Source organism: Cyprinodon variegatus, unplaced genomic scaffold, assembly GCF_000732505.1.
Source record: "Cyprinodon variegatus isolate N-32 unplaced genomic scaffold, C_variegatus-1.0 Scaffold141, whole genome shotgun sequence".
Taxonomy (NCBI): Eukaryota; Metazoa; Chordata; class Actinopteri; order Cyprinodontiformes; family Cyprinodontidae; genus Cyprinodon; species Cyprinodon variegatus.
The window spans coordinates 955,855-974,754 of record NW_015150594.1 but is presented as its reverse complement, the minus strand read 5'-3'; the positions used below and the strand labels follow the sequence as shown (position 1 = coordinate 974,754).

At 35.9% G+C, this 18,900-nt stretch overlaps 2 protein-coding genes across 3 annotated transcripts in view; one reads left to right on the top strand and one right to left on the bottom strand.

The window, feature by feature from the left end:
• Nucleotides 1–10,818, top strand: part of slc22a16 (solute carrier family 22 (organic cation/carnitine transporter), member 16) — a 14,865-nt gene extending 4,047 nt beyond the window's left edge. Inside the window, exons 3-8 of the mRNA XM_015376755.1 lie at nucleotides 252–369; nucleotides 2,008–2,569; nucleotides 4,387–4,514; nucleotides 7,726–7,835; nucleotides 8,120–8,219; nucleotides 9,054–10,818. Coding sequence (XP_015232241.1) covers nucleotides 252–369; nucleotides 2,008–2,569; nucleotides 4,387–4,514; nucleotides 7,726–7,835; nucleotides 8,120–8,219; nucleotides 9,054–9,245 — 1,210 coding nt within the window. The 3' untranslated portion in view covers nucleotides 9,246–10,818. The remainder of the gene's footprint in view (nucleotides 1–251; nucleotides 370–2,007; nucleotides 2,570–4,386; nucleotides 4,515–7,725; nucleotides 7,836–8,119; nucleotides 8,220–9,053) is intronic.
• Nucleotides 10,819–11,327: 509 nt separating this feature from the next.
• Nucleotides 11,328–18,900, bottom strand: part of ust (uronyl-2-sulfotransferase) — a 59,945-nt gene continuing 52,372 nt past the window's right edge. For both annotated transcript variants that reach the window (XM_015376747.1, XM_015376748.1), the window contains 3 exons: nucleotides 13,857–13,954; nucleotides 13,612–13,769; nucleotides 11,328–12,931 (listed from right to left, as the gene is read on the bottom strand). In XM_015376747.1, the coding sequence (XP_015232233.1) occupies nucleotides 12,639–12,931; nucleotides 13,612–13,769; nucleotides 13,857–13,954 (549 nt within the window). In that variant the 3' untranslated portion in view covers nucleotides 11,328–12,638. The remainder of the gene's footprint in view (nucleotides 12,932–13,611; nucleotides 13,770–13,856; nucleotides 13,955–18,900) is intronic.

The following is an 18,900-nucleotide window of genomic DNA, read 5'->3' as shown; positions in this document are numbered from 1 at the left end:
TATATATATATATATAGATATAGTGTGTTTTTTTTTTATTGACCACTTCATCTAACCCACCACTCAGATAGCAGTAACAGGGGGATAAAGGCTCTTGCTTATGGACCCAGAGTAAAAGCATGTAGGGATTGAACCTGGCCACCCCACAGTAAATGCTAATATTCTTACCTGAACATGTAACCTCTTCTGTTGCTCTGTCCATGCTCATTGTCCAATCCCTTTTCCACTCTTTGGTTTTGTCTCTCCAAAAGATTCGGTCGTGTGAAGATCATGATGCTCACAAGCCTGTGTCAGTTTGGATTCGGGGTCGCCGTGGCGTTCTCCCTGAACTACTACTTTTTTGTGGTGCTTCGCTTTCTGCTCGCCATGGTAAGTTTAGGGTTTACTAGAAAATACCAGTCATTCCGTGTATGTAAATTTAGATTTCTAAGCTCAGCTCACATTTGGTCAACTTCAGTATCACAATATTAAAAGCCTGTTAAGGTTAGGAAATGTTGGTTTTACCACACTGTGGTGGACGTAAGGAAGAAAGCCAAGATAAAACATGGCATTGTTGCCACTAGACTAACAGGAAGTATATGTTGAGTTATCTGGTTCGTTGTTCCTCAAATGAAGAACACAATAACATTGAATCCATTTATATGTATTTTTTTTATGTACCTTTTGTTAACAAATGTTCTCAGACAAATCTCTAAGATTGTGATGGAACAGTTGTTTTTATTTTAAGTTGAAATGAAAGAATTTTGTAAATTTTAGTTGGTTGATTGGTGGCACATTGTTTTCTTTATAACAGAGTAAAACTTTAGGATAAAAATCCAGTCCACTAAAAAAATGGGAAAAAAGAACATCCTTTTTGTCAGCTGTGAAAATGTGAAAAATAATGAAGAGTTCAGAGGATCTTTGCAAGGCGGTGCCAGTGATGTGTGAAATCTTGTAAAAATAAAATTGGAATATAGATAAATCTATATTTAATTCCCGAGTGTAATTTTCGTCTTTATAATATTTCTTTGTAAATAAGGCAATATATAATACTTACGTTCTTAATCCTCGTTCCTGTTTTTCTTCACTGCTTTATTGGTATTTGCTTATATAACCATGGATCCCTTAAGCAAGACAGCAGAATCACATGTACATTGGCCACCATGTGAGTGAAATAAGTGTTTTGCAGATTAGTCTCACATTGAGATGGGGAGTTTTTCCTACCCATGGACCAAACATCTATCTGACAACATAAAAGATATAACCCTGCTATTTATGTATTTGGTTTGGCCCATGCATTCTTTTAGGGGTGACATGCAAGATGTTTAAGATTAAATAGAATCTAATATGCTAGGACGTTTTCAGAGTTCGGCACATTTAACTTCTACAATTCACAGTATGTGCATGCCCCCCTACCCCCAAGAAAACAAGAATTCTAAAGGCTGGGACACACATGGCAGTAAGTTCTACTGAAAGGAAATCTTACGTCAGCCTCATTCTACCAGTGCTCCCCTCTACTCCTCATCAGCTACAGCTGTTGTTTTTCACATAAAAACAGACGTTCAAATACTCACAACTGTAACCACACAGCTTTATAGCCGTGAAGTTCGGCTTTGAAGACTGACTGCTGTACTGTCACATAATAAAAAAAGCCATTATGTTTTGAAGGGCTTTACCTCCTATGGTAGAAAATAACTTGTTACAAATTTTTAGAGAATTAAGGAAAAATCAAGCATGTTTTTAAGATGTTTTCAGTTTCATTTATTTAAACTCTGAGCTTTATTCTAGTGTAAAGCTCAGAGTAGTGGCAGTGCAGTAGGTCATTTATACTTCAAAGAGTTGACTATGGGGTCTAAAAGAGAGGACAACATTTGAACTCTTAACAAGTTGACGTTTTTTAGCCACGCAGGATCAAAAGGAACCTATGATTTTTTTTTTTTTTTTAACTCTGCCATCTTAACTGTGATAATTGTAAAAATATTTCTGCTGTTATGTTCTTCTTTCTTCCTTTCTCTTTGTTGTTGACAGGTGTCCAGTGGCTACTTGGTTGTTGTATTTGTGTATGTGACGGAGTTCACTGGCAGCAAGGTGCGAACATGGACCTCCATGCACATCCATGCAGCCTTTGCTGTCGGCATCATGGTGGTGGCTCTGACCGGTTACCTGGTTCGAGTTTGGTGGATCTACCAGATCATCCTCTCCGTATGCACCTCACCCTTCCTGCTCTTTTGCTGGAAGTTCCCTGAGACGCCTTTCTATTTAATGGCCAAGGGTCGTTATAAGGAGACTCAAGCCCTGCTGGACATGATAGCCCGCTTTAACGGGCTTGAGTGTCGACTTAAGGCGGAGGATCTCCTGGAGCCGGCGAAGTTGGAGAACGGCAAACCTCTGCTAGAGAAGGAGGGAGAGGAGAATCCTGCGCAGTCAGAGAAGAAGCTATCCTTCCTGGACCTGTTTGGCAGCTGGAGGATGGTGGGCCGTACATGCACAGTGTGGGCCATCTGGTTCATTGGCAGCTTGGGCTACTACGTGTTCTCTCTAGGCTCAGTCAATCTGGGAGGAAACCAGTATATCAATCTTTTCCTCGCAGGTGAGTGTCTGTTGGGGAGATTTAAATTTGCACAGAAAAGGCACCTTTTTGTTTTAATAAATTATTTAGATTAAGGTCAAAGTTTTTTTCAAGAAGATATGAGAATGCATGCTATACAGATACAAATTTACTTACAGGAGTAAGTAAGTACATTTACAGGAGTAGACTTTACAATACAGTAAATATGGCCATTCCTGAAGCAGGAAATAAAGTAAGACCTTTCTCACCATGCAAAAATTGGCTGAAAAGACATTGAAAAAACAACATGATTTATGTCCAAATGACATCTACATTTGGTTTCAAAGTGAAATTTGAAGAGCCATAATTTTCAGATGTCTATCATGGTACTGATTTTTTTCCATCAAACAACAGCACACCATATTTATATTAAATAATACAAAATATAAGATGGAATTTAAAAACTCCACACACACAGTATATAATATATAAAGGTAGAGAAACCTCCCACTGCCAAAAATCTGTCTGTAAAGAATTTACACCATTAAATTATTCCAAAACTGACCATTCATGTTACCTCATACTAATGCTTTAATCTGCATTTATAACAATTAAAATCCTTGCAGGTTAGGCAGTCTTTACATGCTAAAAAAACCCCAAAACAAACAGAATATAACAGTGATTTCACTGCAAGTTGTATAGTTTACAGCTCCACAAATTCCAAAAATAAAGTTATGAACAAATAGATGTTTTTATTTGGCCATTTTCAGATAAAGTGCAAGACATTTCAAGTGACATAAAGCTATCCTCATAAATCATAAGTCATAAATGTTACACACATATTTGACAAAAATGGCCTCCATTTTTTTATGTCCAGATCAAAATCAAATACTTCTAGATACAAAAATATGAATGGGAATAAAAAAAAATGTATTAATAACAATGAATTATGGAGCTCTTTCTCAAAATGTTGAGAATATTGTGTTTTTTCTTTAATTTGTTCATGTTTACAATAGTTTTAGTCAGTGGTACCTAAACTTTCCACTACAATAGTTCTATGATGTTTGAGTGAGAACAACTGCTGCTGTTGTCCAAGTTAGGGTTGTTTACAGCTGTGTTTATTGGTAACGGAGCCAGAAATGTACAAAAAGTCTCCTCAGCTAAATGGTTTCCGCATCGTATCTAATAAAGGAAATAAGATTTCTCAAACAGATCACAGATGCACTGCTCATATTATCTCATTCTCAGAGAAAAGGGTCGTTCCAAGGTCTCGTTATCTCTTTACGTAAGCTACCAATTCTTCCAAAAACAAAAAAAACAGAGCTTTCGTCTCTCAAAAAAAAAGCAGACTTGGTGTACTGACAACTGTTCCTTGACTAAATCTTATTTCTCAGTTTATTTGATCATAGTTTTCACTGACTTTCAGAGAATATAAAAATATTGGTCTTTTAGTTTCTTTCTTCTTTCAATGTTTGAACTTATTTGCCATGTTATGTTGGACTTAAATTGTTTGGTTAAAAAAAAAAAAAGAAGAAATTGAACTTTATTGATGTCACAATGGAGAAATTAACTCTGCATTTAACCCATTCCTTTGGGGAGCAAACCATCTCAGAGCACAAGCGCACTGCTCTCACCACTAGGCCAACACTCCCCTTTAATTACTGTTTTTCATTTTAAACAACAAAATAAAGAAAACAGATTTGTTTATTCTTGTATTTCTGGGCCTTCTCCCAATACCTTGAAGTCTCTGCCACTAGTCAAACATCAGTTGGTTATTTAGATCTGCTAGATTAAATATCACTATGTCAGTGGCATGACAAACCTTTGACCACATGGCTGCTGTGACTGGTTGTTTCCAGGTGCAGTGGAACTCCCCTCTTATCTGATTGGCTGCTTTGCAATGGACCGGATTGGAAGGAAGAAGACTTGTGCTCCGGCTCTAATCCTGGCTGGGGTTGCCTGCATGCTCATTATCGTGGTCCCTGCTGTACGTATGCAGATGCTTTGCACAGTATAAGCTCCAATGTTACTAAAAGTAGTAATTTGACATGACTGATTAGGCCTCCTCTAAATATTTAGTAGATTCATCCAACAACATTTTGTGGGGCAAATCTATGCCTGTACCAATGTTTAAAGAGTCAATATGTTAAATGTTTTTACTAAAGCAGTAAGGGGGAAGCTGTGTATTAATAGGCAACATTTATTTATTTCTTCAATTTATAAAAAAAATTTCTGCTTAGTTTTAAGTCGGTGTTCTGAGGTTCTGGATGATTACTGTTTTCTACTATGATATTTAAAACTTCCAGTCTAAAATGTGTTTGTACTCTGGTCTCTGACCCACATTACTCATGTTTAGGGTTGCTCTAGCAAACAACTTGCACTAAACATTTGAGTAAATATAACCTTTGACTAGCAATTTAGAACAGAGCAGGTTAGACATGAGGTGACTAAATTCTAACTGAACAGTAGGAACTGGACACACAATTTGTTTGCATATTATTTATATTTCTATATTTTCTGAGTCTACTCACAAGAATATATAGAAACACAAATACTATATATTGGCTTTACTAAAATATCCTTAGTTAAATGTCTGCATAATAACTTCTAGACGAAAATCATATACCCCTTTTCCATTGGCTGAAAAACCGGTTTAAAACCGCGAACAATCAGCTTTTTTAGTGGCAGTGGGAACAGCTCATTGATTCGCGTCTACGGGGTCAAACAACTCGACAAACTACCCGGGTTATACCACCTACAAATGGTTCAGCTCCCATTGGCACAGCGGGAACATCAGACCCGTGTTGACCTGCTAATTTATGTGATACCAATTAGTGCAACGATCGTACGTCACAATATCGGGCCAGTCTAACAAGACAATCCAAGAAGACGAAACAACTCTGCTTACATCCGATTAACATAGTGCAGCACTGGTAAGAAGGATTTGGAGGGACAAAAGAATGAAGCAATAAAGCACACTTACTACGCGCTGGCTTCTTTACATGTTGCTCTCAATTGTTTACTTTCCTGATTTCTGTCACACTGGTGGTATCATCAACGCTAACCCTTTGTAATGATGTCACTAGACATGCAGCAGTGGGGGGACAGAGACCATATAGCTTGCCAGCAGGTGTCAGACCCAGAATTTTTTGCTGAAAAAGATGGAAATGAAAAGCGAGCCAAATGCTGATTGTTAGTACGTCGACTAGTATCAGAGAAACCCACATTAAGCTGCGAAATTCAGTGGGAAAAAAGCCAAAGCTTACACAATAAAGATGTATCGCAACGTTTTTGTGGCCAGTTTTCTTTTTATGATGGCAAAGCACTGGAAAAATTACAAAGTTAACATTATAATCTTGCTTGGGCATCTGATATTAGTAATTATCAGGGCTTTAACTTCTAACTATGGCTAAACATAGGTCACCTTTTATATATAGTAAACAATGCAGTCCCATACCTTCAATCTGGGATTTCCAAATGGCTGCCAACATTTCCAAATAAGGTATTTTCTGTGACAGAGGTGAGACAGCCTTCTGTGCTGAAAATCATTCTCCCTTGAACCATCTTGCAGCCCGAAGGGACGGCAGACAATTCGTTAGAATGAACCTCCAAGAAAATATAGTTCACTTTCATTAAGTTTTTTAGTTCTCTGTGTGTACTCTAACTACATGTTATCTACATTGCATATAGAAAAAGGCAAACTTGTGTGTCTTCATTCATCATTAAACCAACCTCAGTTAATGGCAACCTTTTTATGTTATTGTTTGGTCACAAATTGGTGAAAAAGTAGAAATTATGACTACGTAAGCCGAGAGTGGTTGTGCTTGACTTTTTTTTTTTTTAGTATCTCATTATCACTATAAAAATTCATTAATTAATTGTTTTTTCAAGATAATGAGGTATTTATCTTGTTATCACAATAAAACACTTATCGATTTCTTGAGATAACGAGATGATTAACCTGTAAGAGTAGTGAATGAGGCTGGCCAACAACCCTGGATTCCCAGTCCATCCATGCCTGTGGTGCCCATAGTTGTGCAGTCGCGGTACCGTGTGTGCGCAGATAATCAGTTTTTTTGTTTCTTTTTTCTTTTCACTCATTGTCAGGTTGTGGTGTCTGACTGGATTGCATTGAATACAGTAGAAACAGATCTGTTTTTTTAAAGAATATCTTTAATCTGGACTCATTTTGGAGGTCTGCATTTTATACCTCTTACAAGCGTAACAGCGGGGCTGTTCAGAAAACATCCGGCGCTACTGCACCGGAGGCATACTGTAGGTCTAATAGGTTATGAATCAAAGTGGAAGCAAATCTTCCCACCCCCAACGCCGTGTTGTTGCATAAAAGTTAAACACAGGATTATTTACAGACTTACACATGGACTGCTATGTCTTATACTTATAAGTCCTCTCCCACTGTTGTGGTATTGAAGGATGTAATCAATTTTAATACACACCAATCATCTCATCACAAGAAAACGGCTTTCATTATCATTAGATAATGAGAAAATTTAGATAATAACAAAACCACCGTGAAAAAGTATCAGAAGGACACGACCGCTATCGGCTTCCGTATATGAAAAATTTGTCAGTGTAGTTAAAAATCTGCCAAGTCACTATCATACTTTTTTTGGTGCATGACCTTGATTTTAAAAAAAACAGCACTTTATTAAACAAAGAGGTGCAAAGCTGAACATCTGTTTTTATCTCAGTAGTTTTCCAAAGCCGTTCTATGTTTTCAAACTAGGAATGACAGCCAACGGTTTTTCTGTACATTCAGCACTATGTTTAGACTTTCAGGGGACATTTGGTCGTGCCTATAGTAGGGAGAAAAACTCCCACCTTCCACAAGTAACCCTTTTGACAGAAAGATTGCTAATGTTTTGCTTTAGACAGCACAGAATGCTGCTATACTGTAAACAGTGTTGTGTTAAGCATTGAGTCACAGTATACATGATAAAAACAACAGTTTGTTCCCCAAATGAATGCACCCCAAAATCAAGGTAATTAAATTCATGGAAAATATAAAAATTACACACTTGAAGTCAGTTGTATAGTTTAATTTGTTCCACTAAATCAAACAAAGCAGATTTGATTTTAAGCTGTTTTTTAAAACCTCATTGGCTAATTAGTGTTTTAACTCTAAACATCTACATGCAGCCAGATGTATACATAAAACAACTCTGTCATGTTTGCAGGACATAAACGCTCTTGCTGTGGCTCTTAGTATGATCGGAAAGTTTGCTGTGGCAATTGCCTTCGGTCTAATCTACCTGTACTCCTGTGAGCTTTATCCAACTGTCATCAGGTAAGAAAAAAAAAAAAAAAATCAAGCATGCAGAAAACATGTATTGTGACTTGTTTTAACAGCTACGTCTACACCCCCAAGCATTATACAGTAATCAGAGCTCTGATCGTCCCCCCAATAACATTCTTGATGCCTCTGAATCTTGTAGTCAGTTGATAAAGATGGTAGCACTGATGTCAATTCTCTTATAGATATTTTTTTCTGAATAATTAGTTATGTATTTTTGTCACTTTATAAGGAATTAATTGTTTTAATATATTGTACTGTGGACGTACCTTCTGCAGGTCCCTGGCAGTAGGTACTGGCAGCATGATGTGCCGTGTTGGCAGTGTGGTGGCTCCTTTCTGTGTTTACCTGGCTGATGTCTGGGTTTATCTACCTCAGGTATGCACAACCTTCTCCTTCTTTCTGCAAACTATTCAAATAAAGTCTAAGGGCTGGATTTACTAAAGCTTTACATCTATAAAAAATGTGCAAACTTGGTAGCATGAGCACAAAGGATCTACTAACCAGATGCAAATCGGATTGCATCCCTAAAATAAGTAGAACATCAGGCACAGTCCATTTAGTGTGTTTTTCTTAGCAAAGAAAATACACTAAGCATTAGAATGTCATAAATACTGGAGGGATGATGTGCAAATTTAAATGCAACCATCAATAAATTTTATCAACCAAATGTATCTGTATTAAGTGCGTTTGAAAGTCAGGTACAAATTTGTGAGGTACCTGTAGCATGGTCAGTGGTCATTGAGGGGAAGTAGCACTGACAGACAACAAGTAGGGGAACAGTCTATGCCAAATTTTTTTACCAAGGCTCAAAACAAACAATATCTTCTTAGTTAATCTTTTTTTTTATAGTCACAACACTAGAATCTAAATTCTTAGAAAAAAAATATAACAAAAAAACAGAATGAGATAAATTCTTTTTATTACATATATTGAAACTTTTATTTTACTTTTTTGTCTTGCGTCGTTAAATATATGAAAAACTCTAGCAATTCACAAATGTTTCATTCAGTAGTACATATATTTTTTCTAAACAAAGCCATGGTTCGGATTAGATAATATGATCATAGTTACTACAGCTTTACCATCAAAAGGTCACCTTTTTATCAACAGTTCTGTATGTTGGTCTCCGGACCTCGAGGCATCTCAATTTTTACGCTTTATCAATTAAAGGTATACTTTTAATTTATTTTTTATCACATTTTTTTGCAGCTCATTGTAGGAATCCTGGCATTCATCATTGGTGTGTTGACCTTGCTCTTACCTGAGACGTTGGGCAAACCTCTACCCTCCACCTTGGAAGAGGCAGAAGCTCTTGGACGTGACCCCAGCAAGAAGAAGTCAGCCACTGATAAAGATGCAGAGGATGGGATGGAGCTGAGCAAACATGAAGCTAAGGCCTGAGCTTTTATGCTGCTTGGAAACCAGGGCAAAATTTTGGAGGAAAAATAAACTGACGAATGAGAGACAAGCAAACAATCACAGGTTTAATGGATTGGAAAAAAAAAAAAAAAAACTTTCAACAAAATGCTTGAAATTATTATTATTTTTTTTGTTGTTGACATTTTGCTTTGCAAAGTGACCAACATTTTAACCTAACCTCTGACTTACATGTATAAATACTTGTGTGATCAATGGAGTATGTATGCGTGATGTTTTAGTGTGTGTCTGAGACCACAGGAAAATGTGTCATAATAGCATTAGATCAATTTTAGCCTTATTTTTGTATTTGATGCAGGTTTTTAAAGACTTCAATATTAGGATAAAAAGCCATGCCAATAAGCTGAACTTCTTTGTACTCAGCCAAGTAAAAAAAAAAAAATAGACTGATTGATTCACAAATCAGTTTTTGACAATTTAGCACTGTTGAATGTATCATAATATAAGAAGTGCCTTTTTGTTTTAAAGGTTTTTTGGTACTAAATCATCTCAGGGCATTCAGACAACTGTGAAACTAGGATACTAAAAGTATTACAGTTTAACATCATTTTGACTGCCTTATTTCTTCCTTGGCCATAATGCTATCGATGTGTTTACCTTTAGAACCTAAAATAAGTTCTATCTGTTTGTATGTTTTGTTAGTTGTAGCTGTTATTGAAACCATTAGGTGAGTTTTTCATATGCTTGTATTGTTTTTTCAGTCTATATGCTAGATATACTCAGAGAAATGCACATCATGTGTGTGTTCAGGGGTCAGAATATAATCTCCAGATGTTTGGACCAAATCCAGGAACAAACTCCAGTTGTGAGGTGATATATAGTTTCCAGTCCAAAGACAGCATTATGGGAGCAATGGTGTTCAGAATTCAGCTCTACAATCATATGATTGTTTTTGCACCAATAGCTTCTTTGCTATTTTTGTAATAAAAGAACAATACTTATAATATAGTCCTCCTTAGGAATACAGAGCATTTGTTATACAGTTTTATGTGTTTCTGCTTCAGGAAACTATTTTACAGTGATACTGAGAAGAGCAAAAGTAATCTAAATAAAGACTGTTTCATAAAAAACTTGCTAAGTGAAATGATTTCTAAGCTCTAATGTGACCTTCTCATCTGTTTCCTGTTTGACGAGGTTAAACCGAAGCAGCAGAAAGTTCACTCTCCCTTCTCCACCCTACACATAAAGCAAATCTTTGTATTCAGCTTCTGAGTGGAAAACTGCCCATGAAATACCTGCAAGTCTGTGTGTACCTGTGTTTACTTTTGTGAGGATGGAAATTTTAAAGTAAGCGGCTACAGTTGAGCCTTAAATTTTCCTGCTAATGTTAGCCACCGCTTCTGTCCACAGATGGGGCATAAAGCTCATTTCTGTATCAGAACAGGAAACTAAAAGGCAGCAATTTTGTGGACATTTGAGTTTAAGTTCACTTGCCACACCCATGCTTTATCACTGCCAGTTCTGTAGAATTAAGAAACTGATTCATTCTAACCTGCCTGACATCATGAAAGAGGTTGAAAAATTTTAAACGGCAGAAATTAATTATCTGACCTGAAATGTTGTCGTCCATCAACTTTAGAAAGATATTAGCTGAGAAAGTGGTAAAATAAGCGGTAGTATAAAGGTTTTCTCTTGTGACGAAAGAGGCAGACATGCAGAGGGGAATAAATGCCATAACATTGGACGTCTTGCTTCAAAGAGGTGCTTTAGTAAGCTGAGATGAGCTATGAGTCTATGCAGGACAGCTATTCATTTGTGCAAAAATTAATTATCAGGCATATTATTGTATTCCATCTACATAAATACCCATGTTTCCATCTATACAAACACCCATGTAAACACCCTGTGCAATAACCCATATATAATAACCCTACTAAAATAATAATAATAAAAAAAAGCTGCCATATGTGGATGCACTGTATATATCCCATGCACCTTTTTTTTCGTTTGGGACCTTCTTCTTCTCCTGACTATTTGAACTGATGTAACCACATTTCTCCATTGTGAGATCAATAAAGTCAAACAATCAATCAAAAATTAGCTGCAAAAGTCTGAGGGCATTTATTTCAAGGACGTAAAATGATGGAATGCATTTGTCATTTTCACCTGTAGTAACATTGCAAATGCAGCTTCATGACCTTGACATAACATGATACATTTGATGAAGGTATCATACAATGTTTTCCTTCCTGAGAATTTTATCTTGAATGCAAATGATTACAAAATAATAAATTAAATTGATATGAAAAAACAATACTGAAAATATTAATGCAACAATAAAAAAACATCAGGTTTGGGTCAGTAGGATGAGTTCTCTTGTACTTTGCAAGCCAATATCCTTGGACATTAAAGAAGCACAATGCAAAATGTTGTCCAGTTTTGATCAAATCCCTCATTTTGCTGCAGATCTTCATAAAGCATTATTTAAACAAAAAAAAAACTGCTGGATATTTACATATTGTCAAAAAAGTATCACAGCTAAACACTGTTATTTGGTAAACTTGATTTTTTTTCACCTTTGGAATTAAAATAAGGCTCCCAATATACTTTTAGCATGCAACTCATAACCTTGCCATACTAACAAGGAGAGGTCTTTCCAGACAACAAAACTATTCTTAAATACTCTCTGCACAGTCTAACTCAGTGATTCATGCACATCTAGGTGGAATTCTCTGAATTCATAATAGATGCACAAGGTTTAACCCTCATTCATACTTTATAAAATCTTGCAATTCAATTAAATGTTATAGACTTGTCTTATAACAACTGATTTCACAACTGATACCAATTGTGCTCACAAAGGTTCCAGTCTCACGGTTACAGGAAATCCTTAAGATTTGGCACTTAGAAAAGTTCTGGACAGCTAAAATACAAACAAAGATTATGGCACTTGTTTCTAATCCACGACACAGATCGATTTTTATAGCATAAGCAGTTTTATGAAAGATTGGGAAATGTCTCTGAAGTCTTCTCCACCATTTAATGTATTTCCCAAGTACTCCTATCGTAGTTGTCCGCTAATCTCTCCCGGAGATTTAAACTATGAAGATCTGAAAATCCTCTCAACATGCTCCAGTAAAAACAGATCATAAAATACTTTGAGCTTATTATTATTCCCATCTGTCCTCGGCCAGCTTTTAAATACATATTTTTTTTGTCTCTTTAAGTTCCTCAAGTCCAAAGTGCTGGGCCTTTCAGAATAAGAGCCTGAAGACTGAAAACTGAATTCTCAAAAATAAAGGTGCTGACATCCAAAAGATGGATAACACATCCACTATTCCTCTGGCTGCCTCATTCTTTCTTTAGGCAGTTTTAGCTTGATCTTTTATTTGGCTTCATCCACTGTGTACACAGTCATCAGGGATGGTCCAGCCAGCTGTTGGCGTCCTCAAGGTCTGAGTCCAACTCCTCATCTTCATCCAAAGGTTCTGGTGTCCGAAGAGCCAGTTTACGCAAGAAATCAGGCGGGTAGGCCGGAGGACGGGAGACAGACCTCAGCCCAATTTTCCTCTTCATGAGGTGAAACTGGTCACGGATGAAGTCGTAGAACTCGTACTCATACCGCATGCGGTGGTACAGAACCTGCAGGGCCTCCAGAGTAGGAGTATGCTTACGGACCGTACCGGTCAAGTTCCCCATTTTTCTATATTCTTTGATAGAGAAAGGAAAAGAAAAAAAGATATTGAGGTTTATACAATAGGCCAAAAAATACAAATTCAATATTCTGTTCTACTTTCTAAGCATTTTTTACTAGTAATGCTCTTATTTACATACACAAAAGGAGCTATTTGGATCCCAACCTGAATAACCATGTATGGATAATGATGTGTAAAAAAAAAAAAGAGGGACAAAAAAAAAAAAGAGGGACCCCTATTATTTCTTTTAAAAAGAAGAGAATAGTTTTGCTGTCATAAAAACAATGTATGTCTGAAGTGAACATTTTGAATCGATTTTTGGCCATTTATTAGCAACACAGGAAAAGATGAAGTATGCTCATCCTATTATCTGCCTACCTGTATATCCTTTTATTTTTACTTTTGGATACTTTCTTGATTTATTGCTGTGAAAAACATTTCTTAACTCAATCAAAATGCACAATTGATCATATGAATTGCAGTTTATATCTAAAGTTGTAACGCTTTATTGTCTTTATTAAATAATAATAATAAGCTTTAAGTTCACAGCTACAACTTCTTTATCAAAACAATAAAAAAATAAAATAAAATACATCCGCCGAATGTTTAGAGTGGTGCAGAATAAAAGCCTTAATTTTAAAGTTCAATGTGTAGCTATCACCTTTACTGAAATCTATCAGCATGGATGCACCCACCTGGGCTTTTGTATATATTGAGGACTCCAGAGAAATAATGGGGTAAGAGCCTCTCCAGCATAAGCAAAACATCCTCCAGCTCCTCCAAGACACCAACGAGGAGGTAGTTCTCCAGCACATTTTGCTTGGCCCTCTCCAAAGCCCACACTCCAGGCTCTCTGTAACACATCAACAAATTATAAGTCAGAATAAAGAACAATTTTGTCATTCTAGTATGTAAAATATTACCAGAACTGTAAATTTACCTGCATTGAGGATGTTGTCCACAGAAGTAGGGAATGATGTAGAAAACTCGGGGATTGGAGCATTCTGGGTAATTCTCTAGAATGCACACGTTTATATCCTGAAGGTAGACAAAAATGGGGATTTTAGTATTACAGCACTTATTTCTACATGTTTGTGTTGTGTAATTACCAATCATAACCACTAGAGGGACCCCTTCACTTTGATAAACCCACCCAGGCTGACATATGGTGAGTCATCAGGCTTTGCCAAACAACATTATGTGCAAGAAGATAAGGTCAGCCCTTCAATTCTTTCCTGCAGCCAAGATGCCACATGAACAAATATATGTTGTGGCTGTAAGTTATGAAACAACAGTAAATCCATAAAAGACAGAACAATTTCAGTTTAGAGGTCAAGCCTGTGGTTATCAGAGTGAGTTGTTAATTTCCCATCTGAAAATGGAAGTACTTAAATAATCAGAAAGGGGGCAAAAAAGATTAAAAATGCACATACTGTACAGCATTGAAGCTGGACAGAAACTGAGTACTGTAACACCGGGAGCCAAATTCATGTCAGGTTACGCAATTATTCTGCATGGAAACAAGTCCTGAGAAACAAAACACTAAGAGGCTTTGCCCTGCAGCACGAACTGAAACAAATCACAACATTGCAGGCCCTGCGTTACAGGGCAAAGACGGATGGAAGGCCTACTGTATGAAATTACATGAAACTCTTATGTCATCAAAGTTGGCTCTCCAAGAACATTGTGTAATGGGTAAACAGGGTGATTTATCAGAATTGGGACTGAGGGTGACATGGTCCTTCAGAAGGGTTTAGTTGAGTAGACAGAGCCACATCTGGGTGTTTCCAGATGATTCAAGCTGCTGAAGAGCCACAATGCAAAGAAGTTCTAGATAAAGTGGCTTGGTTTTGAAGATTTTTTGATTTTTTTAAGTGAGCTAGATTGTGGTTATTAAAAAACATTGAACATTGAGGAAAGTACCACCCCAAGAAGTCAGGGGAAGAAAAAAAAACATTGTAGAGAAGTCTGAAACTTCTGGGGTTAATTATCTATCCAGCTTTCTGAAACTTAAACCCTGATAATGTGGAGTTTTACATTCAAATTTATTTCTGACTCTAGCTGAGTTCTGATTTATCCTACTTTCTGGACGGGGACCTGGCTGTAAGTTTCCCCCCATAATATTATTCAAATCTAGTTTTAACTCACTCTGCTACCCGCATCTGCGCTAAGATCCTACTCTGGAGAACGAATGCTTATAGCACAAAAGATGGAAATATAGAAGTAACTAGAAAATGTCAAACTAAGAACTAGTACTTAAATACTATTTTTTAAATCTTTTTGTAGATTGTCCTTATGGCTTTTAACATATGTTAACCAATATCATATATTTCCCTTGCCATTGGACACCATGAAAGACTGACCGCAGTGCTAACATTGCTTCTCTGCTGCATCACAATCCGACACAATACCAAACAAATACCACATGACAGATCCTGTCCCCTCATGCCCTGAAACAAAAACGGCCGACAGCCTTAATGAATCTAAATATTGGTTGTTAATATCAGCCCAGTTTTACTTATCAGAGGGATACCAATACGTCTAAAAAATACAAACATGATATAATACTGATATTATTGCTAAGATATTCTGCATCTTGTGCATGTTTTCTTCAGCAGAGGATGTAGAGCTGAGCATTACTGATAGTGATAGAATGTGCAGATTTATGAGAATGAAGAACACTAATGATGGACTTGATGATGGAAAGAAGCTTATTGGCATCTTTAGTCTCATTAAGGCTAATTGTTACTATTACAGTGAATTATGTGAACAAGTAGTAAAATAAAGAAAGCAAACTAGACTTAATATCTGTAAATCGCTCAAATATTAAATTGCCAAGAATGCAATTACAACATGTTTAAAAATAATTTGGACATTGGACAGCTAAACATTTAGTTAGGACATGGTGTGAATTTTCCCCAAGGAGTAATACTTCTTAAAAAGAGAAAATCAATGTTGTGGGTTTCAAACTATAATTTTTGCACATTCCCTTTTTATTTCCTGTTACTAAAGGAAAGTTGTGTTTCCATAAACAGATAACATTTTAAAGGAATCTGCATACCTTTATCACTATACCGATGCCTTGAACTTCACAGCAATTGAATAAAATTTTCCAGTATGAAACTAGATATGAATTTGGCTTCTTTGCTATTTCTCTAATAAAGTTTATTTTAATGCTTATTTAAATAACTTAAAAAAAGTGTTTTAATTCTATCTAAGAGGTAGTTAATAGAACTTTTTTGTTTGATTGCGGTCAACCTAATTACAAACATTACAGTGCATGATATGGAGGCTCATAAAGGTTCATCTTTAATAAAGGTTCATCTTTAAAAGCTCCCACCATGATGCTTAAAGCTGCTCCAATGTTTTTCATTCAAAAATATTTGATTCCTCTGAATACATAAATCATTATTATGATTATTATCTCAATTTTGTCTCATCTGACAGTGAAAGGCTCTGATTTTCTGTGCATTGGACAAATTAAGAAAAAATTCAAAGTTGTATATAAAGTTGATATGTGTTTTAATTTCATTGATGCTAAATTGTATTCTCTACGTTTCTCAGGGGTAAAATGTTAGAATAAATCATACCGTCTTTGAACAATCCTATATAACAGTGTAAGTATTACACTGTTGCGTAGGAAAATGTCCACATTATTATTATTTTTTTACCTTGCAATGCTGTATTCAACCTACTTCCATTACAATAAGCATTAAAAACTGAGGTTAAAATGCAGTATATAAAACATTTTTATCTTAAGTTAATATAAGCTGCAATAACATTTGACCACAAGAGGGCAGTGGAGGCAACACATGCGCTAAAGTTTATCTGACTAACAAATTCAAACATTAAGCAATTATAATATCTATACACAACTTCTTCAAGGTTTTTGCCCTCTTGAAATACAGTATTTTACAACTCAGGTACATGGTTTCAAAAGATTAAAGATTATATCTGTCATGTGATAAGAGTTTTATTAGTAAAAGATGCTCACTTGTAAAAGATCAACAATTTTAATTATATTAAAGAGGAAGCTTTAGTTATTTGAACTAAACATTTAAAGTCACACAACATAGAAAATGTAGTAGAATATACTTAAAAAGTAAAATCATAAAGTTAGAAAATAACGTTCCTTGATCCTTCATTTATGTAGCAACAAATAAAAAATGTATACATTCTTTAACTGGCTGTTTCGCAACAAATATTTTTGTCATATTTGAGGATAAAAGAAAGAAAATATTGTTTTAGTAGAAAATATTCAGTGAACACATGACACTCATTCACATCAAGTTTTGTGAGTCAGTCGCACATGAGGCAATCAGAGAGACAACTAGGGAGACATCTTAGTGTTTCTAATGTCAAGGCTTGTTAAGGCATGATTTATGCCAGTAAAGCCTCTCTCTTTGTGAGAGCACTTATTTGTTCAAGATATTTTAATGTGACAGTTTAACTGACAGCAGATGATTTTTCAGTTAGCGTGGGAAACCCATGTGATCAACACTATCTTTCAACATAGGGAACTGATCTAGATTACATAGTTTTTGTGTGAAAATTCCTGAGCATTAATTATGTATGCCTCACAGTTAGTTACTGTATATCCTTTATTTTTCTGACTTATATGTGAGGAAAATTTAAATAGAGGAATAAAAAACAAATATATTGAAAATTTTGAAGTTGCCAGGTTACATCTGAATTCGAAAAAGATTTTGAATATATAACCTTTGTGATTGACAAGGAATATTTCCATGTGCCACACTGTTATCTGAGCCTGATTGTGTGAATGCCATTTCAAGTGACCACTGCATCACTGCAAGGCATAGCTTATGTGTATGTAAGAAGAGGTGTGGAGACGGACGGAAAATCCAGTTCAACCACAGGAATGTCTCTGAAATATGTGCATAGGGTTCTATTCGGCCCCTGTGAGCAGACTGACAAAGTTCTTTCATTGACGCCTTTCAAATACAGCAAAAGGGTGTGAAGAGAGGGCTAACGCAGAGCAGTGGGGGGAACACATCCGATACAAATTTGAACTTTGGTTGTAAATATGACTGGGAAAGTCTGCAGATCGGTACCAAAGATTCCCAGATTCTTTATGTTCCTATATCTTGCTTTTTTAAGCCTTCCAAAATCAACTAAATATAAATATGAGACATTATCCTAGGCACTACAGGGTATCCATTTATTGTTTTCTGGTGTTATTTTTCCAACACAAAAAAATGACAATTGCCTTCGCTTTGATGCTACCTCTCCCCATGTGGGTTTTGCCCAATTTATGGTGTCACCCTAGTGCACATTGCAACAACTATATTTTGTATATATATATATATATATATATATATATATATATATATATATATATATATATATATATATATATATATATAAACACATGACACAGTGTGCTTGAAACCTTAATGAACATTATTACAGATTTATAATTAGCTAACTCCATATTGATTCACTTGAGCCCTGTCCTCTCCATCAAGGGGTTTTACTATAAGAAGTTTTATAGTGCTGTCAGTGCTTTGCAACTGCTTAAAAATATTCATGTTAAGCTACTATTAAAAAGTGTATATTCACTTTGCTGTTTGCTGAAGTCATAGCTGCAAGTAATTTAGGGCATGTCTCTACTAGCTTATACAGAAATGTGTGCCTGTTCTTCAGTACAAAACTGCTAAATTTCAGTCGGATGAGATGGATAGTATCTGTGAATGTTTTTGCCTCTGTTCTTACAGGAATATATGTTTTGATCCATTTGGACAATTATCTTTCTGGAAGGTCACCTTTGCACTGCTCATAAGGTTTTTACATCCTCTGACAGATTTTCTTCAATGGTTGCCCCGTATTTTTGCAGCAACTATCAAGTTTGACTAGGGTCATTGTCTCAGCTAAAGAAAAGCATTTCCACAACATAAGTGTATTACAATTATGTTTCACTGCAGGGACGGCATGCTTTAATCCTCTTTAACCCCCTGAACCAGAAC